General features: G+C 41.5%; 1 protein-coding gene across 6 annotated transcripts; it reads left to right on the top strand.

The window, feature by feature from the left end:
- Window positions 1–1,468: 1,468 nt before the first annotated feature.
- On the top strand, window positions 1,469–23,925 carry LOC133134825 (tripartite motif-containing protein 2-like). 6 transcript variants are annotated; one of them, XM_061251287.1, is made up of 12 exons: window positions 1,469–1,586; window positions 11,877–12,055; window positions 13,301–13,538; window positions 15,037–15,188; window positions 16,349–16,529; window positions 17,151–17,874; window positions 18,378–18,481; window positions 18,687–18,854; window positions 19,178–19,346; window positions 19,889–19,959; window positions 20,205–20,345; window positions 20,731–23,925. In XM_061251287.1, the coding sequence occupies exons 2-12, from the start codon at window positions 11,922–11,924 to the stop codon at window positions 20,881–20,883; spliced, it is 2,235 nt and encodes a 744-aa protein (XP_061107271.1). In that variant the 5' UTR covers window positions 1,469–1,586; window positions 11,877–11,921; the 3' UTR covers window positions 20,884–23,925. The 6 variants fall into 6 exon arrangements, with proteins under 6 accessions (XP_061107271.1, XP_061107272.1, XP_061107273.1 ...); XM_061251288.1 differs by lacking the exon at window positions 1,469–1,586 and adding an exon at window positions 6,586–6,665; XM_061251289.1 differs by lacking the exon at window positions 1,469–1,586 and adding an exon at window positions 8,848–9,008.
- Window positions 23,926–24,222: the final 297 nt, after the last annotated feature.

Genomic DNA, 24,222 nt, shown 5'->3' with positions numbered 1-24,222 from the left:
CAGTGTTTTCTGACTGCCATGACAGGAGGCCCACAATAGCGTAGATTCAGGACTGTTGGTTTACATCCGTCAAAAGATTTATGAGACACTTCTTTCCCTCTGGGTTTCCATTTCCTGTTTATTGTCTGTACAATTACCCTAGCAATTACCCTAGCTACCGTTATATATCAAATGTGTGCTGGTTCTCTCTCTCCAGGGTAGTTTTATATACTGTTTCCCTATCTAGAGGGCATTAAATACATGTTGTTCTTTTTATTTGCATCAATTTAATAGTATGTATGGGAGAAATATGCCTCAAGATTTTGAAATAATTTTGCTCTGCCGTGGCCTTCCTGAAAAGCAGAGGCAGTCCATACTATTATGTTATTCTCAGAAGACTGCAGTTGGCAGATTGTGAATCTCGCCTCAGCTGTTGTAATTATTTTGCAAGCAATAGTCTTCCATTTTTGTTTGGAGGAGAGCATTGTGGGTTAAGGATTGTGGATACAGAATAATAGCTGTGCGAGTGTTACTGTAATGTGACTGTTGAGAGCTTCTGTAGTAAGAGCATCCATTTTAAAGCTCCCAAGCTGACTCTTCAAGCTGATGTGAATTCTTGAGAATCAGCAACTGTCCATGGGTTCAGCCCAGGAGATCGCCATCAAAAACAGAATGAAATGTCCAGTGAGGTTTCAATTGAATTTATTTGGGGACTTTTGCAATGTTGCAGTCGATTATGTTTCTTATTACAGGAATTACTGGTGTGTTCCTGTAAGGTTAGGTGTTTAGTATATGCTTGGGTGTATTACTTCAAACTTTTATGAGTATTTCTTCACGGAGATCCATCCGAAATTCTTAATCAAAATATTAAAAAACAGTTTCTGGATTGGTGGAATTGTGAATACTGTGATGAATGTACGTAGCTATTCATTGCACTGTAAGTAAATTTATTCATAGAAATTGGAGAATATTTTCATATTGCCATGGTTTTGATACTGAAGTCAAGCTTCAGGGGAAATCCGAAAAAAGAGAACTGCTCGAATTGAACATAAAAAATAAAATGCAAATTTTAACCCAAAATGAAAAGGAATTGAAGTCTTAGGCAGTCTGTTATGGTTGCTTGGTTACTCGTTGGTGGTTGAGGTGATTGAAGTTTGGTGAATTTATCCCTGTAACTACATGACTCCTATTCTCTCTCCCTTCCCCTCTCATTTTTCTCATTTTTCATTCATCCTACATCCTCTCCCTTCTCCATTCCTCCATCATCCCTGTCGCTCTTCCCCTGCCACCCTCTTCCCGTTCCCTGCTGCTCCCGCACAAGGCTCTATCAGCTGTTCACTTCAGCACCATCAGCCTTGCAAAGCCCGCCCACAAGCCTATGAGTTACTCTCTGATTGGTCCGGGCCTTCCTCTGACAGTGTAGCCCCTCCCCTGCTTGGGTGAGAGCTGCTAGCTGTCTGTCTCTGTTGTCGTAACGCGACACTCCAGCCTCTCTCATAAACAGACCTTTAATGGCAACAAATGGAGGCGATTGTCTAACAGACAGGGCACCTCTGGAACTCCTCTATTCTTACCAGATTGTGACTGAGAACAACCATGGAGCACACGTAAGTTAATCTTTGATTCTTGTGTGGAGAAAAACAGAGAGAGAGAGAGGGAGAGAGAGAGAGGCTTAGAGCATCTGCAGGATGTGAATCTGCGAGGGGAGGGGAGGGGGAGGTGATTCTGGAGATGATAAAGGCTGCTTCGCAGTTGGTCCTAGAGGTAGGAGATCTCCGTCTCTGTACACTGTAAACAATACAATCCTATTGTGAGCATGTGGTTGGCCTGATATTGTCAGGTTTCGATGCTGCACCCCCTACAGAACTAGTGATCTACTGTGAAGGCTAGTGGAAGATAGATGTCCTGATTCACAGTCTAAATACTCACAGGTTCTCTAATTACTGAACTACTAATGAATTTAACTTTGGTCTTTACATTAGCAGCTGTGATCAGAACAATTGTACCTGTGGCTTGGCTAAAGCAAGATATGAATGTTGTCATGAATATTGATCTGCAGAAATGTAATTCTGATGACTGATGGCTGAAGGTATTATCGCTGACAAATATATCTCGTTTCCCAATCTTAAAAAGATTCACAGTGGTGAAGTTGTCACACATGTGCCATTTGCCAGATAATGTCTCAAGGCACATATCAGTTTTCCAGTCTGGCACAGAATAAATGCGGTTCTGCAAATATTTATTGCTGGTTATATTGAATTTAATTATAAGCCAATATTGGGTTTTACTGTGATACACAGTACAGGATTCTACAGTGAAATGGTCCCCTGGCACTAAAACAGTAGGCAATTCAAAGTCAAGCTTGATGCAGAATAACGTCTGTAGAAAAAGCATGAAGTAAAATATAGCTTTTTCTGAATGTTTTAAGATGTTTTTCCATAATTGTTATTTATTTATTTTGTTTTTATTTATTTGTTGTATTATTTGTTTGTTCAATGTGTTTAATTACATTTGTCAACCACAAAATAATATACTTCAAGGGATTAACCTGTCACTACTCTGTAATGTCTCCCTCATAGTCAGCAAAAAAGCAAAATTTTTCTGTTGACTCTGATAAAGACATCCCAGATGTCGAAACATCAGTCACCCTGTTGTATTAAAGACGTTGTGTTTCTGACATTTGAGTGCTCATGCTGGGCTGAAGTGCATTCTGCATTATTTTATCTATTTATTTTACAAAATGTCCTTTTATTAAGCTAAAGTAATCCAGTTATTCTAGATTGTAATTCAATCATACTGTTGTAAAATAGAATCTTCCTTATGGGCCCTTATTGGAAATATGATTATAGTGAAACAGGGAACTCCTTGAATGTCTCAAGGAAAGTGTATGGTCTCATATTTCCTTTGCTGATGTTTCTATAGCAGGGCACTTTCCCTTTCTTTTGTGTCCTCTAGGTGGATCACATTAGCATCATAGCCTAATCTTCTAATGGTGGGTCATTATTTCCTCTTATCTGTGTAACAGTAGCAGGGGCTTGACAGGTAGAGTAGAGGTATGGTCCGCATTTGCCTGGTTATTAGCGGGATAGATATTTCTGTGTAACGGTGATTCTTTCATTTCCACCTCTACTGTCTGGGTTTTTTATTTCATGCCTTGAGAAAAGCAGCTAACACCATGGTTGGTGTGGCAGAGGTAAATATGGGCGTGACATACATTTTTTCAGGGGGAGTGGTTTCTGTCTGTGATTGCAACCTCTTGGCACCTGCACCAAAACATCTACCTGATTATATCTTTATTAAAGAAAGAAAAACACTAATAAACTAGGTCAAATTTTTATAAGATTTGGTATAGATAGGATCTCTGTGCCAGGCCCTCACTGACCATGCAAGATATGTTATTTGAAAATAAATAAATAAATAAATAAATCTTAATCCTGTTCATTTATTAAATATAAGTTATATAAATGCTGATGGTTAGATATGTATTCCAGATTGGTTTAGTTTTTCTGGTCTATGACCAACAGCTTCAAATTACCGCCCATTAATAAATAAAATTTAAAAAACATATTCAAAAGTTAAGATCGGTTATTAATCTCAGTGACAAAAAATAATAAAGTTAAAAAAGATGAACATTTAAATGGTTTAAAACATTGCTGCTTTGTTTCCGATTATTGATGGTCATTGATTATATTCAGTGTATGTTTGAAAAAATTTCCTCAACATAATTTAGTTCTGCATATTATAGTTAGAGAGCTTGGTGTCCAATTTAAAAGAGTTTTGATTCTTTCTTTATGACTCTTTGTATCCTAAAGAGTTTGATTCTGGCCAGACTCTAGCTTACTTCATGATTAATTTTGTGGACTGCTTCATTAAAGTCAGTATAATGTTGCAATGTGTCATACCAGTTACATTCATGTAGTGCTTACACTACTAGAAAATAATTAATGAAGCGTAGATACTGTATGGATGGTTTAGCATGCCTTTCTACAATTCCCACAAGGCTATTTTAGCGTGTACAATGTACCACCTTAACATACAGTAATGAATATCACAAGGATAACATAGCTACATAGTGTTTTTACTCAGCACCCAATGACCAGTCCCCGAACAGTTCAGATGGTACCATTGCAGCTGACAGACCTGTCCTTGTCAGTTGTGCACTGCTTCGTGTTATGAGGAATGACACTTGAAATACAATTACAGGAAGGAAGTTGAGAAGAGAGGTTGGAGGGCAAGGGGGGATGTTTTTGTTTCACTTCAACATGACAGTGAGTTAATCTTCACGCATCTGCAGAGTGGTGGCCTCTTGTTTCCATGATCCAAATTTTCATTACATTTAATAATAGTTATGTTAATTATGGTTCATTTATATATATATTTTTACTTTAGCTTTTTGTTGTACCTCTAATAAACAGCAAATACATATACTTGTATTTCTGTTATTGTTTCCAATGAGTGGTTGGAAGAAATAAATATATATATTCTCTGTCTAACCGTATTCACGACTGAAAGGCCACTAATGTGCGGACTGGTGCCAGCAGAATCCTACACCAAGTGTGGTTGCATGAACAGTAACTGAAATGGGCTGTGCGTTTGCAGATTGGCTGGACACTTCAGATGTTTCCCAGGCATTAGTTGTGAAAAGGCATCGATGTCTACAGCAGAATGCAAAAGATTTATTTTCCTTTTAGTCTTATTACGACTTCCTGACCTCCCACAGAAAGCCTGCCTGTTTGAATAGAGGAGAGAGTAGCTGGTAATATCAATGATCCATGGCCAAATTAATTTTATCTTTGTAACAGCTACTGTGTTGAAAACCCTCTCAAATGTCGATAGCTAAGCATACATCAACTGGAGCCTTTAGAGTTGTACTTTAACCTTCGGCACCCCTTAACAGGGGTGTAAAGAATGATGCTGATCAGTTGAGACTGAGCCATGAATCCATGTGAACATCTTTCAAGTTCAGGGGAATTTACTATGGCAAGTTTGGGAGAGCCTCTAGATATCTGTTCATGTCATGCTTTGACAACAAGGTTTCTGACCGCTGTGGCTCCGGATTTTATTCAGTCAGACATGTCTAAAGCTCATGAGGCACATAAAAGCTAACTCTAGACCTGGAGCCTGTATCATGAAAAATGTTTACTCAGTTAGCTGGACTACTGCACTAAAAATATAGTTATATATTATAGTAAAATCTAGAACTATAGAGAATAGCTCTTTTTACTTCAGTCAAAAAGGGTTCCAGGTTTTACTCAGTGCAGCTATCCAGCAAACTCAGTCATTCTGCTTCGTGATACAGGCCGCTGTAGACTTTGCTTTGGTGTTGTGTGGTTGTGGAGCAAGGTATTTAACCACACATGTTTGTTTTACTTCTGACATGCACTTGCCATGCTTCAGTTGATAACCTGTGAAAACTAGTAATATGTATACATTTGAGCAATGTTAGTCATGTGTGAAATAAATATCATAAGAATAAATTGTCGTAAGAATTACGATACGTACTGGTGATCAGCTTGTACGACCTTTGAATAGTTTACTTGATGTGAAAGCCCTGGCATTTTTCAAAACTATGATATCAGTATTCAGTAACTATTTTTAACTGTCTGCTTTGCCTGCAGCCGTCAGGTCAGGTCAGGTCTATTGTCCTAAATGATGAGGCTGCCCTTGAAATACCAGCTACCAGCTGTTTCAAGACATAGCTTGAGCTGGTGAAACCATATTAAGTATAGAGCTGGTCTAACTGGTCAACCAGCTACCAGCTGTTTCGAAACCTATCTTGAGCTGTTTTTTCAGCAGGGTGCAGACTACAATGGTTAGCTGATTAAAGCAATGGGAATGTTTACGTGTGCATGAATGTACAGTGTGTGTTTAAGTTAGTGCGGAGATGGTTGTATGCAAAGTACTCATACTTTTGGGTTTGGACACCCTGAAAAAAAGGACAAGGTTTTTAAACAGCTGGTACTGTAGCTGCTTCACCTGTTCAGACCAGCTCCCTGCTTGCCATGGTTTGACCAGCTCAAGCTATGTTTTAAAGACAGGCTACCAGCACTAGTTGGTTGACCTGCTCATACCCAGCTAGACCAGCTTATGATCAGCTCAATATTCAAGCTGGTCAAGCTGACATAGCTGGATTTTACAGCAAGGCATTTCTCCCCAGGGCCAGGGGCCCTGTGTTGTTTTGTAAAAAAAAGGCGTCTTTTGCCGCAAGGATTCAAGATATATCTAAAATGCATCCAAAGTGAAGGGGATTTGTGGGTGACTCCCAATGCAGCCGGGAGCCTGCACACACATACGCATGTGATCAGAGGTGCTAGCCTGGTAGCTTATATAAACAGAACTGACAGAACTGCAGCTGGGGACTGCCCGGGGGGCTGATCCGCCATCTCTCCCTGTCTCCGTCACGTGGGTCCTGTCTTTCCTTTTTTTCTGCCCCCTGTTTACTTTAGTTAGGGTCATCGCCACCGTGCTGTCATCCACTGGTGCGGGGAACCACCGCGGTCGTTCAGACATACCGCGCGGTAGGAAAAGGGCTGACCTTCATGCTCTGGACAGTACGGCAGGACGGGATTGAGGGTTTGAGGGTCGGGAGTGGTGGGGTCTGATGGTGTGAAACACAGCCTGGATAGAGGAGAGCAGAGCTGAGGTTTTAGCTGTCTACAGTGTGCACAGTCTGTTTTCACAGTTTGGTAAGAAAATGTTTTTTCCTCCACTGTTTTTTTTTGTTGGCTTAACAGCATTGCATTTTAAGCTAACCTGGTTTGTCTGCTCAGGCCCTCAGTCAGAGTGAAGGTTCCTACTGCCATTTATCATTGCTTTCTGCCAGCTGCTGGTCCGAGTGAGAATTGTAATTCTGTTCATGTGATATATGGAGGCAAATATGAATGTTAATATGATTTCTTCCCAGGTCAATGAGCCCGCCTGCAGACAGATCTTTCATCTTTCACAGTGCTGAAAGAATCTGATATCTCATCTTATCTTGTTGCTCATGCAACATCTGACTGCTCTCAAGGCCCTGTGACATTACATGAATGAGTTACAGATATAAATCTCATGACATGTGTTGGTAGTTAAACATGAATTTAATATTCAAGGAGTGCAAATGCTTTCTTGGGAGATGGCAGCTGCAACTGAGTGAATATCCATTGATATGTATCCATTTAGAAAAAAAGAACACTGCATGTCCAGAAATCTGTTGCAATGTAACAGAAAAGTGATGATGTAATTGGTCCAGCTGGCATAGCAGTGCTTGTTGTAAGTGTTGGTGGTTCTGGTGAGAGATGTCGCCCTCTGGAGCTTGTGTTCCACATGGCCAACACCTAATCCCTGCTGAGGCCCAAATTTTTCCCAATGGGACAAAGCCTGTTAAACTCTTCCAGGCCCCTTTAACTGTTGTTTAGAACTGCTTCTATTGAACAATATACAGTATGTTTGAGGCACAAGTGAATTCATGTAAGTTATTATTGCAGAATTGCGTTCAAGTTATGAATCATCACGTATAAGATCGTCTCTTGAACCCCCCAGGCTACAGCTGTGTTTGCAAGCCAGGTCAGGTGTATTTTGTGCAGATGCGTTGTGTTGGAGGTGGCACGGATGGTGCAGTGGGTAGCACTGCCGCCTCACAGCAAGGAGGTCCTGGGATCAAATCCCGGGCGGCCGGGGTCTCTCTGTGCGGAGTTTGTATGTTCTCCCCTGTGTCCACATGGGTTTCCTCCAGGTACTCAGGTTTCCTCCCACAGTCCAAAGACATGCAGGTTAGGCTGATTGGAGAGTCTAAATTGTAGCATGAAAAATATGGCGAGAGCCATTTGCCTGCTGCATAAACCAATAATGAATCCATCAGTAAATGGTCACTTTCCCAGTTCACAAGAAGCCTTATAAATCACAAGAACAGGCCATTAGCTCATCCTGGCTCATCAGTTTCCTCTCTCAGTAATAATGTCAAATTTAACTGTTTGTTGCTTCTCATGCATTAGAATCAATCGAATCCTGACCTCACTAATGCCAACAGAGTGGCTATAGTTTGATTCATAGTCCTTCTTTGATGTGTGCAGTAAGAGAGCAATATTCCTTCTAGGTCTACCATGTGACTACAGCAGGATTCTTTAGACAGACACACCATGGCATAATTAAGATAATAACATTATTTGGGTAGAATGCTTTGTCCCCTAATCATGTCAAGGAGTATGCAAATACATAATATGTATACGTGTCCAGGCAGCATATGCACATCTCATGTGTGTATTTTCTGTTGTGAACAATGTGTGTGTGTACAGTATTATACACTATATTGTATATATAATATTATATGTGTATTGCATACACATGATATTCACATCTTGTGTTCGGTGAAGGCTAGGCTCCTATGACGACGCTATATGCAATGTGTATTCATATGTGCAAGCGGTCGGCGTTAGCATTAGCCTGTGTGGTGAATGGGTCTGATGCCTTCCACACAGAGCGATGCCTGGGGACTCTCCTGACACAGCAAGGCAGCAAGACGTGCTGCGACAGTGGCCTTGATTCCTCGCTGCTGCTCCGTCTAATCCTGTTCGGCTGCATCCTACTGGCTGTGTCTCCGACCTGCGCAGACAGCCCCTGTGATGCGCGCCGGCCTACGCCCGTGCTCATTGGCTGATCTACTGATCTACAAGCCGGCAGCGAATCTGTTCTCTGCATGCTACTGCATCCCTATCCCAGAATCCCTTGCAAGGTTTGCTGCAGTGAGCCACCAGCCAGAGACACAGAGAGCGAGAGTGAGAGAGTGAGAGAGAGAGAGAGAGCGAGAGAGAGGAAGAGAGCGAGAGAGAGGGAGGAAGAGAGATATAAAGAGAGTGAGGGAGGGAAATTGGGGGGCGGGGAAACAGGCTCACTAAAGATTGATTTGCTTCAAATAAGGATGTAGGGGATTTTCCTAAAGCTTGCACTAAATCATTTTTTGCTACGTTCAGTGTTCTTATATCAGAGGCTGGTAGTGACTCAGTGGTGAATCAGTCACTCTGGAGCTGTGGAGCATCACTAGATGACAGCAAGTAAGGGAATATGCCGGAAATCTGAGGATGGCTTGGCTATGGTAGGGCTCTGTCAAATGCAATGCATGCTGCTGCTCTTTGAATAAAAAAAGCTATCCTTCTCTTGGATTTGTATGGATTTTATGTGATTGTGCGGGACTTTGAGGTGTCTACTGAATCTATAGTGATGTCTCATATCTCAAGCCTGTGAAATGTATACTGAATGGTGTAGTGCTATTTACTATTTATGGTATCTTTTGCATTCATTCTTTCTTCAAGAAATGCACCTTTCCAATATCATTCTATTATACAGAAGAGTGGAACTTTGATTCTTAGTCTCCCAGAGGAGACAAACTTCATTTTTTGTTTCCTAAATTCTTTAATATGAATGTTAACTTTAAACTTTTCAATCAGCTATAGGTAAGAAAACATGTCAAATATAACCCGTAAGGTCTGCTACACTAGTGGGTACTGTATGACTTTGAGTGCGGTTTTCCTTGAATTAATTTGAAGATTAATTTGAAGGAAGGAAATAAAAATATATAAGCTAATATCACAGGTCCAAGACACATATTATATCAGCTTTTAAGATAAATGCATATCTTAGCTTATGCTAACCGGCCTCCTACTAAAGATTACATAATTATTATAATGAATGAATGGTTGCACGAGTGCTCGTCATGTGTGATGTATTAGCACTGAACTCCCCTGCTGAAAAAAACAGTTCAGGTTTTGAAATAGCTCCCAGCTTGAGATGGTTTAGCTGGATAACCAATTCAGACCAGCTCCCAGCTTGACCAGCTCAAGCTATGTTTTGAAACTGCTCATCAGACACTAGCTGTTTGACCAGCACATACCCAGCTAGACCAGCTTGACGACCAGCTTAACCAGCTAAATTTTAAAGCTGGTCAACCTGTGATAGCTGGATTTTATGGCAGGGTCCAAATCTGTTTTGGCCCTTCACTGTAGTCTGGACACCTCTCCTCTCCTAATTTTCTGTTAATGGGAATAACCACAAAAATACTGCCACAAAAACCTTGGCTGGACATTATATTTTGTGCTCTGAATCCTCTCCAACCAGAACCTGCATACTCTTAGTGGCCGTTCCTCCATTTGTACTCAGGTAGCCACAGGTAGGTACAGCACATCTTTTAAGAGCTATCTGGTTAGCTTATGCCAACCTCCGATCTGTGACCCCCTGACAGGATGTAAAACAGTGCTCACAGCCTCGTTAAAGAGTGCTTTTAAAACAGTCTGGTTTGGATTAATGTGTGATTAATGTTAGATTTGTGTGGCTTTTTGATGTTTAAATCCACACTGGTTCATTATGCAAACTGCAAATATAATTCTGTTCAACTAGTTGACCAGGTCTTCTGGTAAACTAGTTGAACACCTGATAAAATCTTCTCTAAATTCTCTTCTCATCTCTACAATTATATTTTCATGCTGAGTTATACAGAAGTCATGACATTTGTTTATTATTAGCATTTTGTTTGTACCTGAGACTGAATTATGTGGTACCACTTGGAAACGATTGCATGAGATTTGTGAGAACAACCTCCCTCTTTCTTAGTTGCTATTGGTAACCAGCTTCTCTTTTTGTCATGATATTTTCTGCCACAAAATTTCTCAGTGCCTTGAAATCTTCAAGCCATTTTCATTTGCTTAAAAATTATATATCTCTCCTTTTTTTGTTTTAAAGTACTGTAACATAGAGATGGTCTCAATTATTTTGTGTTGGGTCAATGGGGAATGCTCTGAACATATTCATGAAAAGACTGAAATACTTGATGTGGGTAATATGTAGATAACATTAGTTATATTTTTAGCAAAACAAAATAAGGGCTAGTGCTCCACTCTTGGAGCAGGTTTAGCTTTTCTACCAAAGGATTGCCATGAATATATATTACAGCCAAAAAATGTGTTGAGTCACATGTCTAAGCTCATCCATTTTTAGGTCACAGTGAGTGTTGATTGTAGTTTTTCCTGTACAGAGATAGAGGCTCTCTTGTTAGCCTGGATTGTGTTACACAGGTTTAGAATCAGAAGAATAGAAGGGAGCCCCATCCATTTAACCCATTCAGGCCCCTTCATTTTGATTTGAGTGTATCTAGTACACATACATGGTAAGGACAGAGTCCTTCTCATCGATTTGAAGCTGTGTTGTGTTGCAGAGGGGCATTGATTGAAACTGCAGTGTTCAATGTGTCCACTGTTTTGCTGTTATCCGTGCTTGGTGGGGGGTGGGGGGCTGTCACTGAAGACACGGTAGGGGCCCATCATGCTTTCCAGAGTTTCCTTAATGTAAAATCATCCAATATTTATGTGCTGAAGCAATAACCTTCTCAATCATTCTGAGCTAAAAGCCCTTTCAGCAGTGAACAAACACCTTTTCCAACTGCGTTTGAGGTACTGAAGTGTTTGAGCATTTAGGCCAGCAGTGATGTCATCCTGCCTGGAGACTTGATAAACTTCAGAGTGGGCGAGCTTCATTAATGCAATATATGGACAGAGCTTCTATGAGCAATGGCGGAATTTGCTTAATCAGACAAATATTAGCTGCAAATGTTACAAATGTGTCGTGTACTGTCACTGCAGCAAAACAGCTGATCATTATCATAACCTAAGTGAACTGTAAGACTGTGGTGGGCACATATTAGCTGTATGTGTGTGTGTGTGCGCGTGCTATGTATGTGCTGTTGCGAGAATATCAAGATGGATTGTGTACCACATGCATTCCTGTATTATGGATAAGTGCGATATCTATTTGTGTGTGTGTGTGTTTGTGTGTGCGTGCATCCACATATATCTGAAGCCTCTCTCTCTCTTTCTCCCTCTCTCTCTCTCCCTCCCTCTCTCTCTCTCTCTCTCTCTCTCTCTCTCTCTCAGGGTGCAGGGTGAGAGGGAGAGGGGCCCTCATGTCAGAGTGTTAGGATGGCCAGTGAAGACCCCAGCCTCCCTAGCCCTGTGGTGCGGCAGATTGACAAACAGTTCCTGATCTGCAGCATCTGCATCGACCGCTACGACAACCCCAAAGTCCTCCCGTGTCTGCATACCTTCTGCGAGAGGTGAGAACGACACTGCTTTCATATAGAATCCAAAAGCGAGAAGCCTTTCCCTCAGCAATTCCCTCAGATTGAATAAAAGCTCCACTTTCAGAACAACGAGTGAAGAATGAAACAGCCCGAATGTTCTGTGTATAGTCTACTCAGCTCAAATTGTACTGAGTGGTACAGTAAATCTAATTTGTACTGCAAATGGACAGCAGATGTTCAGCTGGTGTACATATTGTATGGTAATAAAAAGTGATTTTCCTCCTCTGCCTTTAGTTTTGGCCAGGATACCTAGTGTTGTTATTCATAGCACTGTTGCTGACATTAATAAAAACGTTCAGTTATGGTGAATGTAGTCCTTGAATTTGAGATTAAATTTGTTCATGATCTTTCATAAGAGCTCAAATTCTAAAGTCATAATCTAGTGAAAAGGAACAAGTTATGGCATTATTACCTTTGCAGGCAATAATATAGGAAGAGGAATTAATTAGGAACGTTACTGAGGTAACAGAGACTATTTTAGGAATGTGAGGGAGGAAATTGTTGTCACTAACGTCTGTGGTGTGCCAGTTACTTGCCCACAGCTGACAACAGATATTTTATTTCTTGTTAATTAAATTTTGTTAAAGGGATACACTGACAGTTCCTTGTTCTAACAACTGCTGTTTCACTATTAATTAATTATTTGATTAATTTACACTAAATAATTAAATTGATTGTGTCATAGCAACAGTCCTATGGGATACAGTATCATTGATTTAATAAACCTGAAATGTATTCATCATTGTTACCATCCAGCCCCTACCATGCATAGCCCTAGCTTCCCTAGTAGAGGTGAGCCTAACCTATACTATCAGTAATATTTAGAGTAAATTCTTATTAACCCACATTATTATTGTGGTTTGTCTTGGAGCTGTATGTTCTGTGAGTTCAATCGCTGTCTCCTGATTAGAGTAAACATGGCTAGAGAATACCTGCTCAAGCCCTGACACTGTCTGTGAAATCAACTGCAAAAGGAGCCAGTTTCCCAGACATGTATTTAGCTTAGTCATAGAAAAATCTATGAAGATCTCTATTGAAAAAAGTTAAGCCTGGGACTACTGTAGGCTTATTCCATGTCTGAGAAACCAGCCCCAAGTGACCAACAAGGACTAGAATCAAAATGATCAAAATAGATTTTGTTTGTTTTGTTTGATTGTGTTGATTTTGTACACTTAGTTGTGTTTAGCAGTACCTACCTGTGTTGTGTCCATATTGTAGGTGCCTACAGAACTACATACCTGCCCACAGCCTCACTGTCTCCTGCCCCGTCTGCCGTCAGACGTCCATCTTGCCCGAACGGGGTGTGTCTGCGCTGCAGAGTAACTTCTTCATCACCGGCCTGATGGACGTCCTGCAGAGATCTCCCGACAGCAGCAGCGAGGCCTGCACCGTGGTGGAGGCCATCGCCGCCGTGGCAACCACCCCACCACTGTCCTGCTCCAACCACGAGGGCAAGGTGAGCGCTGATGCTAATGCTGTTAATGCTATGCTAATGCCATTGTGGAGTTCAGCCAAAGACTTTGAGGATTAGGTCCAAGATAACAGACTTGCACACTCTCAGAAAAAAAGTGCCAGTGGACGTACATTTTTCATTCTTCAGGGGTCAAATTTCCATATGTAGCCTGCATTCTTAGCACAGTCACTGTTGGGTTTCTGGGTTTTTGCCCACAATGGCCGTGAAGGCCATCTGGCCCAATGTTCCTCTCTCTGATCTCAGCGCTAGGTGTGCCGCAGAGTATGAGCTACTGTATGTGGGCGCAATCCGTGGCCTCCGTCCAAACCTTTTTTTAATTGGATGGTGGGGTTAGCAATATTCACCCTCATTGGACCCTGTCCAGGGTCCAGCCTAATCTGCTGAATCAAGACCGATGTCTTGTCTGTGGAACACAGTCGCGTCTGGAAAGGGGGGACTGTTGGAATCGATTTGCTGAACAGATAGCAATGAAATGAGCCATCAGAACTCCAGGAATGCATTTTCCAGAGCATATTACTGCACGGAGCTAAATGAGTACGAAAGCATGAAAAGATCTGGGATGCGATGGCTTCGGCTCTGGCCGCGTTGCCATGGTAACTTAACCCCAAAGTGCCTGTGTGGCATATAGCAATAGGGTGCATTGTTATGGGGTAAACAATAGAGACATCTCACAGAGGGGTTGACTAATGCACCATGTGATTGTCTGGAGTTGTTTTTCTCTTGTATTATGGCCTTTCCTATGTTGCATGTGTGTGCGTGCGTGTGTGTGAGAGAGACAGAGAAAGCGAGGGAGAGTTTCAGATGCATGTTGATGCACACATTACATTACATTACATTATTGGCATTTGGCAGACGCTCTTATCCAGAGCGACGTACAGTTGATTAGACTAAGCAGGAGACAATCCTCCCCTGGAGCAATGCAGGGTTAAGGGCCTTGCTCAAGGGCCCAACGGCTGTGCGGATCTTATTGTGGCTACACCGGGATTAGAACCACCGACCTTGCGTGTGCCAGTCCTTTACCTTAACCACTACGCTACAGGCCGCCCTGTACACACCCAAATAGACATCTCACATATCCATAATAAAGGAATATATGTCCAATAGAGAGAAATAGAAATAGAGGCTGTAATGGGCACACATTACAAACACGAACATCATAAGAGAAGGAGAAAATAAGAGTTTAGTAGAAATGTACTCTATATAGTAGGCACCATTTGTATGCATGGACAGAATGTGTGCAGAACTATCAGGCAGTGTGTGGGTGGGATTGACCGGCCTTTTGTCAATCCCTTTGTCATAACGTACGTGTGTGTTGGGGTTGACAGGCCTTGCCCAACAGATCATGTGTGGGTGTGCATTAGCTGACATTGGCTGACAGGCCAATTATAGCTGGTAGATACATACATGGGCAGGGCCGACAGACCGTGTGAAGCTAGTTGTGACAGGCCGGGTGTGGCTGGGACTGTGGCACCTTCCCCAGGTGAAGGAGTTCTACTGCCCCCCGTGTGAGATGGCCGTGTGTGAGGATTGTGCCAGCGGGGAGCACGCTGAACACACCACCGTCCCGCTCAAGGAAGCCGTGGAACAGCACAAGGTCTCTTTGCAGGATCAGCTCAGCGCCGTCAAGAAAAGGTGCATCCCATACGCCCTGTGTCCTTCCTGCATTGTTTTATAATAATAATACATTATTACCTGAACTTTTATCCAAAGCGACTTACAGTTGACTGTGTTAAGCAGGGAACAATCCACCTTTTGTTTTTCACTGTTTTTATTTTTTATATATATAGTAATTATAAATTGTACAGCACTTTGGTTGATGGTAGTCATTTTAAATGGGCTTTATAAATAAATATAACTTATAACTTATAATATAACACCCTGGAGCAATGTGGGGTTAAGGGCCCAACTGTATGTGGATCTTACCGTGGCTACACCGGGGCTTGAACCACCAACCTTCCGGGCCCCAGTCATGTCCCTTAGCCACTAGGTTACGGGCTTATTGAAGGCAGTTTAAACCCATTTTTAGTTTAAGCTCATCTCAGTGTTGTGTCTATTGTGCGACAATAATATTTTCCCCGCGGAATATGCGCAGGCACTTATTCCACTTATTGAACTCGGCAGCTGTTGCACAAGAGGACCGCATGTTTTATATAACTAGCAGATGATTCACCTAGAGATGTTATTGTGCATTGAAGCAAGCGTGATCCCAGCCGCTGAGACACTCCCTTATTGGTGAAACTCTGGCCAATAACGTGTCACTCTATGCGACTCCTGCACACAGTAGTTGTTGCCATGGTCAAGATCCCATTCCGGGCCGCTGGATCACAGACCCAGTGCTTTAGCTGGATACACCACCCTAGTTCCAGTGCTTCATGAAGCTCTTACATACACAATCTGAGCAGGAGACTTGCACAACAGTAGGCTACGCTGATGTATCACTGCACCACCATAGTTCCTGTGATTAATGGAGTTCTTGCAGCCACGATCTGTGTAGGAGACTTTCACTCTGACCCTTGAATCCATCAAATTCAGCCCTGTTTTTCTTTTCTGCTTGGTAACTAGTGCTACTCATTGGCCAGACTGTCTTCACACTTTACTCCCAGGTACAGTAAAAGGATGGTGGAAAACCAGCAGTTCTTGGCCTTCAAGTGGCTGAACCCTGCAATATAGATTCTGCATTATTACAGAATCATAAAGGGAGAGTAGAATTGAGTTTCCCCTGTAGAGTAAGAGTATCTGTCTAAAGAGTTTTTTCTTACTCTCTCCCACCCTCCTCCCCTTGGGGTCTCCAGGCTTCCAGAGATTGATGAGTCCACGAAGGCCCTGTCAGAGATCATGCATCAGTTGGGTGGGCAGCGGTCATCCATCGAGGAGGACATCCACGCCACTTTTGAGGAGCTGCAGAAGACACTGAACGTGCGAAAGCACGTGCTGCTGATGGAACTGGAGGTCACCTATGGGCTGAAGCAGAAGGTACGGTTCTGCAGCTCTGCAGGGTGCTCCTGGGAAATACAGTTATGAATTATGAATCCCATAGCTGTGAATGAATGCAAATGCCATGATGTGGTGGCTGCTGATTCTGAGCAGAAATCAGGTTGTTGGACCTCTATGTGCTGACTTTGTGTGTTTTAGTTGCTCTAGAGTAAGTCGGTGAGACATTTATCTGTAGTCCAGTGTGTGAGCACATTGGGTGTGAAAGATGTTGTACTCATGTGTATGAGAGTGTATGTACAGTCTGTGTGTGTCATAGTGTAAGTTCTTTCTATGTGTTGAAGGTGACACAGAGACTGTGTAATTGTAATAGTTCTAACAAAATTAGTTAGTGTCGTAAATATGTTTTTCATAGGGCAATTTGATAGGATTTTGATATTATACATTCAGAGTACTTTTAGGGTGTCTGCCATTTTGATGAATGAAGTTCACACAGTTTTGCTGTGTTAGAAGGTGAAATCTTTGAAGCTCAATATCTCTACTACTATAACTACTCAGATCGCAGATAGAACCTTATAATCCAAAGGTCACGATGTACAAATACATGTCCTGAGGAAGCCATAGGTTCTGTCCATGTGTAATCTGTCTTTGTGTCTGTCATAGGTGCTCCAGGCCCAGCTGGACTCTCTGCAGCAGGACCGAGAGGGCATCAACAGCAGCTGCAACTTCACGGAGCAGGCTCTGAGCCGTGGCTCGGACTCAGAGGTGCTGCTGGTGAAGAAGCAGATGACGGAGCGCCTGGGCGACCTGGCCGGGCGGGAGTACTCCCTGCAGCCCGAGGAGAACGACCAGCTGGACTTCCTGGTGGAGACCGAGGGGCTGAAGAAGTCCATCCACAACCTGGGCACCATCGTCACCACCAACGCCGTGGCCTACGAGACGGTGGCCAGCGGGGAGGGCCTGCGCCAGTGCGTGGTGGGCCACCCCACCTCCGTCACCATCACCACCAAGGACAAGGATGGCGAGCTGTGCAAGACGGGCAACGCCTGCCTGACGGCCGAGATCTGCACCCCTGACGGGAGCGTGGCGGACGGCGAGATCCTGGACAACAAGAACGGCACCTATGATTTCCTGTACACGGTGCAGAAGGAGGGGAGCTTCACCCTCTCGCTGCGGCTCTACGACCAGCACATCAAGGGCAGCCCCTTCAAGCTGAAGGTGGCCAAGTCCACCGAAGCTCTGCCCACCGCCGACGGTGCCAAGAAGAGGGTGAAATCTCCTGGGAGCGGCCGCATCAGGCAGAAGGGCGTGAAGCGGACGGGCAGCATGTTCAGCACGGCCAAGAGGAAAGAGAATCCGGTGGAGGACGACCTCATCTTCAGAGTCGGTAAGCGGCTGCTAGTCTCGAGATAACCACTAAGGTCAATATTCTTACATTAGTTTATTGATTTCTATTGTTTGGTAAGTTTAATTGTATGGTATTTCATTCATTGTACTGCTAACCTTGAGAAACATTGCAGTGTAGTTCTCATTATTGTTCAGAAACACTGGGCAACATATTTATGTGAAGATATTATGAATTTTGAAATGCTTTAAAGAATTTGACCCCCAGAGGTGGAAGAAATCCAATGTGTCCTCTGCTGTGAGAGGAGTTATCTAATAACTAAATTGAAATTGATTCACTCAGCCAAACTGCACAGTCCATGGATTTATTCGTCACACAGATACAGCAGAACAGCACATTCAAAAGTCTCTCCAAGAGCACAACACAATCTTCCAATGTAAATTATTCAAATGAAATACTGAGCTATGTGCAACCCGGTGATAGACACTGAAAGGCTGAATGTACTGTCAGAATAACAGGCACTAGTTCATTTGCATGTGCTCCAGGTACAAAAGGAAGGAATAAAGGCGAGTTCACCAATGTGCAGGGTGTGGCAGCTTCTCAAAATGACACGATTTTGATAGCAGACAGCAACAACCAGTGTGTTCAGGTAAGGCTTAAAAGTATTTTTAAAAATTGTGACCTATAGCCTATACCGAGCTTATTGTATGGTAAATACATCTCAAAGCATGTATAATCATCCAAGTTGTAGATACATACTGCCTAAAAAATGAAATGTAAAGCAAAAAGTGATATTTAAAAGAAACATGTTTTGTGTTGAGGAAGAATAGCATGAGCTAACGTGCCTCTGGCAGATATTCTCCAATGATGGCCAGTTCCAGAGCCGGTTTGGGGTGAGGGGGCGGTCTCCCGGGCAACTCCAGCGCCCCACGGGCGTTGCTGTCCACCCCAATGGTGACATTATCATCGCCGACTACGACAACAAGTGGGTCAGCATTTTCTCCAGCGAGGGGAAGTTCAAGGTGGGCTTGTCGAGAACACCTCGTCCAGCATTTAGCATCCTGGCCTGTGTGTCTACAGTGATGATGTGTCCATGTTTAGATGTGTTTCTGTCACTTGTTTTGTTGCAAGACATTATCAATCAATTGCTCAAATATTATAGCCAAATTCTAATGACTAGTTGATTCTGCCTTGTTCTTCACTAAGCTGCTTACATGTCTCAGTTGAAACATGTGGTATACAGTATGTATTTAAACATGACTCTATTAAGCAAATTGATATTACATTACTATGAATATAAAAAGGATTTGAGGGACTGTATTTTGTTTTTCCATCTCCTCAACAGACAAAGATTGGCTCCGGCCGTCTGATGGGGCCCAAGGGTGTGTCTGTGGATCGGAACGGACACCTCATCGTGGTGGACAACAAAGCCTGCTCTGTCTTCATCTTCCAGCCCAGCGGCAAGCTGGTCACCAAGTTTGGTAACCGTGGGAATGGGGACAAACAGTTTGCAGGTAACCCTCATCGAGAGTACTGAGTGGAGCCTTGTGCACGTGATGACATTGTGCATTTCCAGTCATTCGTTGCCACCATATTTGCCCTCAGTAGGACAGGCTGGATACTATATTTAGGGTGAGGGGCTTAGGTCGATGATGTTAGATACCTCCACGCCCCCCAATGTTTTCTTGTATATGTACAGCAGAGTATGGATACACCCATCCATTCTCCAATATGCAATGCTTACTCATAATCACAAGGGGGCTTCCTATACTCTCAGAAAATAAGGTACGAAAAGAGCCTGAATAGGCACAAATACTTTGTTGTGCCCCAATCCAGCAATACATAATGCATCATGTTTGCATGTTGATGCTGATAATAACTTTATTAAAGGGAATATGGTTATGGTATTAGCATAATACGTTTTATCTTGTTCATTGGAGACATAACATAACCGTTGCTTTTGTTACATGGAAATAGATAACCCTATGATATTAGGATAGTTATGAAACCATGTTATGAATATAACCTCTCTTCCTTGTTTTATCTCTCTTTGAAGGCCCTCACTTTGCAGCAGTCAACAGCAATAATGAAATAATTATTACAGACTTCCACAATCATTCTGTGAAGGTAATGGCACTGCCCTCTGATGCAGCTCATACCAAGGCACAGACAGAAACTCCCCACAGTCAATTATTGTACGTAGACTAGCAGTGCAACAATTTCACAAAAAAATTATATGCAAATCACAAATTCCATCCATTGCATACTGCACCTGTAAATGTAAATCTCTTCAATCTACAAAGCATTTATTCAATTATTCAAAAGGCTTAATTATTCTTAATGGACTTTTATGTTGTGTTGGTTGCTAACAGGTTTTCAACGCAGAGGGTGAGTTCCTCCTGAAGTTTGGGTCGAATGGAGAAGGAAATGGCCAGTTTAACGCACCTACAGGAGTGGCAGTAGATGTAAATGGCAATATCATTGTGGCAGATTGGGGAAACAGCCGAATACAGGTAAGACCTGGTTAAGGTGCGTCAGGGAGTGTGTTCCTCATTCTCATGAGTACACCTGTCAGGTGAACATAACACAATGTACAGCCTTTAGTTTTTAATCAGTGTCTGTCCTGAGTGCTGCATATTCAATATGTCTTCATTTTTCATGCTGGGTCACCTGAACTGTAATGTGTTCAACTCCATTAAAAAGTAACCCCGAAATGTATCACTTATTCAGGGTAAATCTGTACCATCTGTGGATGTTTAGATTAAAACTCAGCCCCTGAAAGCCAGAATAGGACTACTTCACAGTGCAGGATAATGATGATGATTGGTACAATACAGCAAATGACCCCAGGACTCATGTCTGAAAATAGTTGCCTCGCTCTCCTCTCTCACTGAACAGGTATTTGATGGCAGTGGGTCCTTCTTGTCCTACATTAACACGTCTGTGGACCCTTTGTACGGACCCCAGGGCCTGGCACTGACCTCTGACGGCCATGTTGTGGTCGCGGATTCTGGGAACCACTGCTTCAAAGTGTACCGCTACCTGCAGTGACCAGGACTTCCCACCTGACCGCATTCTTGTGCATGTGAAGATGATCATCTTCACCTGAGGCTCTTCATCTGGGATTGGCTATGCAGACTTTTCCACTTATCCATAATGCCACTTTCAGACCAGAATCCCAGCTACAGAGCTGCTGTAGCATAGCATGTGCTACCAATCGAGTTTATTCAAAATGACACAGCAATGGTGGTTGATTTAGGTACAGCTGGTTATTGGTTATAAGCTAACTAGTTTCCATATTGCACTGAGAATGAGCAAGCTTGTTCCCTAGTGCAAAAATTATTGAAACCATAAGTGGCAGTTACTCGGAATGTCTGCTTGGAACCATACTACAATTAATATCATATGAAACTACGCCAAATATTTGATAATTTTCAGATAATTATGTTAGTACTTCTTCATATTTTTGCTTAACTTTCTAAGACACAAAAACATATGATTATGAACTTGAAAAGTCTGCACAGCCTCTCACTTTTCATCTCTGTGGCCTTGCTGTGACCTTTGAACTTTACTCCCAAAAACCCACAGCCCGCTTCCCACCTCTTCTACAGTATTTTTCCACTCACATTATAGCAAGAAGTCAAGCCAAGAAACTAACCTGGTCCTGAAAGATGAATAGCTGCTTCCATAATTTCATTTGATCATTTGATCCTTTTAGTTAGATGACCCTGGTGATCACGGTAGTCTATCCTCAATGCCTGTGCGCTCACGTCATGAAATGTTTGCTGTTGCTCTTATTAGGACAAAAAAGTTAATGCCTGATATATTTACAATTATTTAATTGCACCATTCTCTCTGTATTCACTATTTATTGCCCTTGACAGCTGAAAATATAGTATTTTGTGTAAAACTGAATATCTCTATATATTATACTGTACACAGCAATGTTATAATTTGCCATTTTGTTCATGGTTAACAACATTGACTTGAAAAATAAAATAGTATGGCAGCTTTGAAGCTCGGTAAAATTTAAAGCAATCTATTTTGTTCAGAAAAAAAACAGCTATATATTTGTGAAAATACCTTTAATAACCAATAATCTTTGAAGAAGAATTTCTGTGTGTGCTCTGCACCTGTAATCACGGTCTATTTTTCTTGTGGTCTGACACTTAACTAACAAGCCGTCAAAGGAAATCTTCTCTAAAATGTCTAAAATCTTTGTTTATCTGGTAAGGATTGCAGAGTAATGGTCTTGTATATATTGTGTAATATTTTTTGATGGCACCAATACAATACTTATCACACGACTCCGTATAGCAGGGTACTTTCAATGCATGGTTTTAGAGTTGTAGCAGGTAGAAAATATTGACATGCTTGCAATGCTTTGAGAAAAAAACATCTTTATTCTGTAGTGGAAAACATTTGGAGGATGTAAATGTGTAGTCTCCTCCATGACAAGCCATTTATGTGTTTACTCACAACTGCACAACTTGTGCAGTCTGTCTGCTCATTATGAAACCTCTACCATGTTGAATGCACTCTTGTCAATTACTCCTTTACTATTAACCAAAACACCAACACCACATTTGATGACACAAATGACATTCATAACAAAGTTTGGTAGCACTTTACTTTTAAACTCCAGTACCACATATATGATATATAATTGCTTGTTAATTTGTGCTTTGCTTTTGCAAAAGGAGCCATAGACTCTTGAGGAAGTTTAGGACTCACCAACTTGTCATTACAATGTTATTACAATTATTGCCCCTTCATCTCGAGCTTTAAAGTAGAGTGCAACCAAAAAGGTACCTGTTACTCCACAGACATCACAGTAATTCTGTTTTTTCCAGTGAACGAGATGGTTTGTTTCTTAAAGAAATGTTGGATGTTGTACAGTGTACATTATATGGCATTACAGGTTATAGTTCCAATTTTTTTTTTTTTACATCACATAAACCATTTATTTTGGCACATGTTTAATAATAGATATTAGGGTTGTGTGGCACTTAGCCCATTATCAAAGATGCAGTGTAATGTATGCCTGAAAAAATATTTGAAATTTATTTAAAAGGGAACAATTTTAACTCTAATTGTTTTATCCTTTACTCTGGTTAATACATTTAAATAGCACCTTCTGTTCCTTACAAAGATTTCAGAGAACTTTAAAGGTGGAAACGTACCTCAACCACCACGAATCTCAAGCGAATACCTGGGAGATATGCATACCTGTACAGTATGTGGTTCTCTTCAGCATATTTACCACAGAGCGTTTGGTGTGAAGAGGTCAGCTGTGCTACTCAAACTATTACTTCCAAAAATTAAGAAAACTCCTGAAACTCATTCTTTATGTACCAAAAATGTAATAATGAGATTTGATTTCCATATTGACAAAAATTAGAATAGGCAACATATTTTTTGTCATGCCTACACACCATTGACCTGAGTGTAGATCTCTGGTCAAGGAAGCTGGATTTTTCATTTAAAAACTGATAACGATTAATTATCCAAATGAGGTACAATTGGTCATTTTGTTTTATTTTCTTATTTCCTTGACTTGTTGTTTTCAGCTTTTATGTTTGTGTGATGCCAAATTTAAGGCTAAGTGACCATGATACGTTTGTATGATTTTCACAAAGTGGTGTTACATATTTATTTAAAAAAGAAATTACAAGCTACTTGTGGGTAGGTTTTGTATACAGATATGTCTTGGGTTAATTTGACTGTGTTGTATTTTTTTAATGTCTGTACAGAATGAATTTGTTTGATACAGAGTATTTGATAGAATGTGATTGTTCTGAAAGTCCAACACAAAGTGATGTCAGAAATGCAGCCTTAAATGATCATATCTCATAAACTTAAACATGGAATGTTTTCTTACCAATGTGAATAGCACTCTGCCAACTACATAAAGTGCATTTCTTTTTTACACTCTGTTCACATTTACTGAAATAGCTTTACAAACCCGCAAATGTGTATGTTGCGGGTGTAAACTATTCTGTTTAAGTTTGAGCGATCCATCACTGAACTTAATTTATTCATGTGTATGTGCTGCAAATTAATTAAAAAAAATAGCATTGATTGAAAAACAAATGTTCCTTTTTGTATTGTGTCTTATATTTGGTAAATAGGCTTGTCTACTCTTTACTCTATATTATCTATATTATCAGCATTTTGTAAAATATCTGTGTCTCACTGGCTACTGGTGCATGATAAAATAATATAATTTATTGAGGCTACTAGAAGCGGCTATTGAGTAGTGTGTTTGTTCCATTTCAGGGCCAGGCTCTATTTTTTCATTCAATAACCACAAAAGTAAACTTAATTAGGTAAAGTTAATTACATTATCTTAAGTCTACATATCATGAAAGAAGGGCTGCTACATTTACT

The sequence above is a fragment of the Conger conger genome, chromosome 8, assembly GCF_963514075.1.
Source record: "Conger conger chromosome 8, fConCon1.1, whole genome shotgun sequence".
Taxonomy (NCBI): domain Eukaryota; kingdom Metazoa; phylum Chordata; class Actinopteri; order Anguilliformes; family Congridae; genus Conger; species Conger conger.
This window is presented reverse-complemented; position numbering and strand designations above follow the sequence as displayed.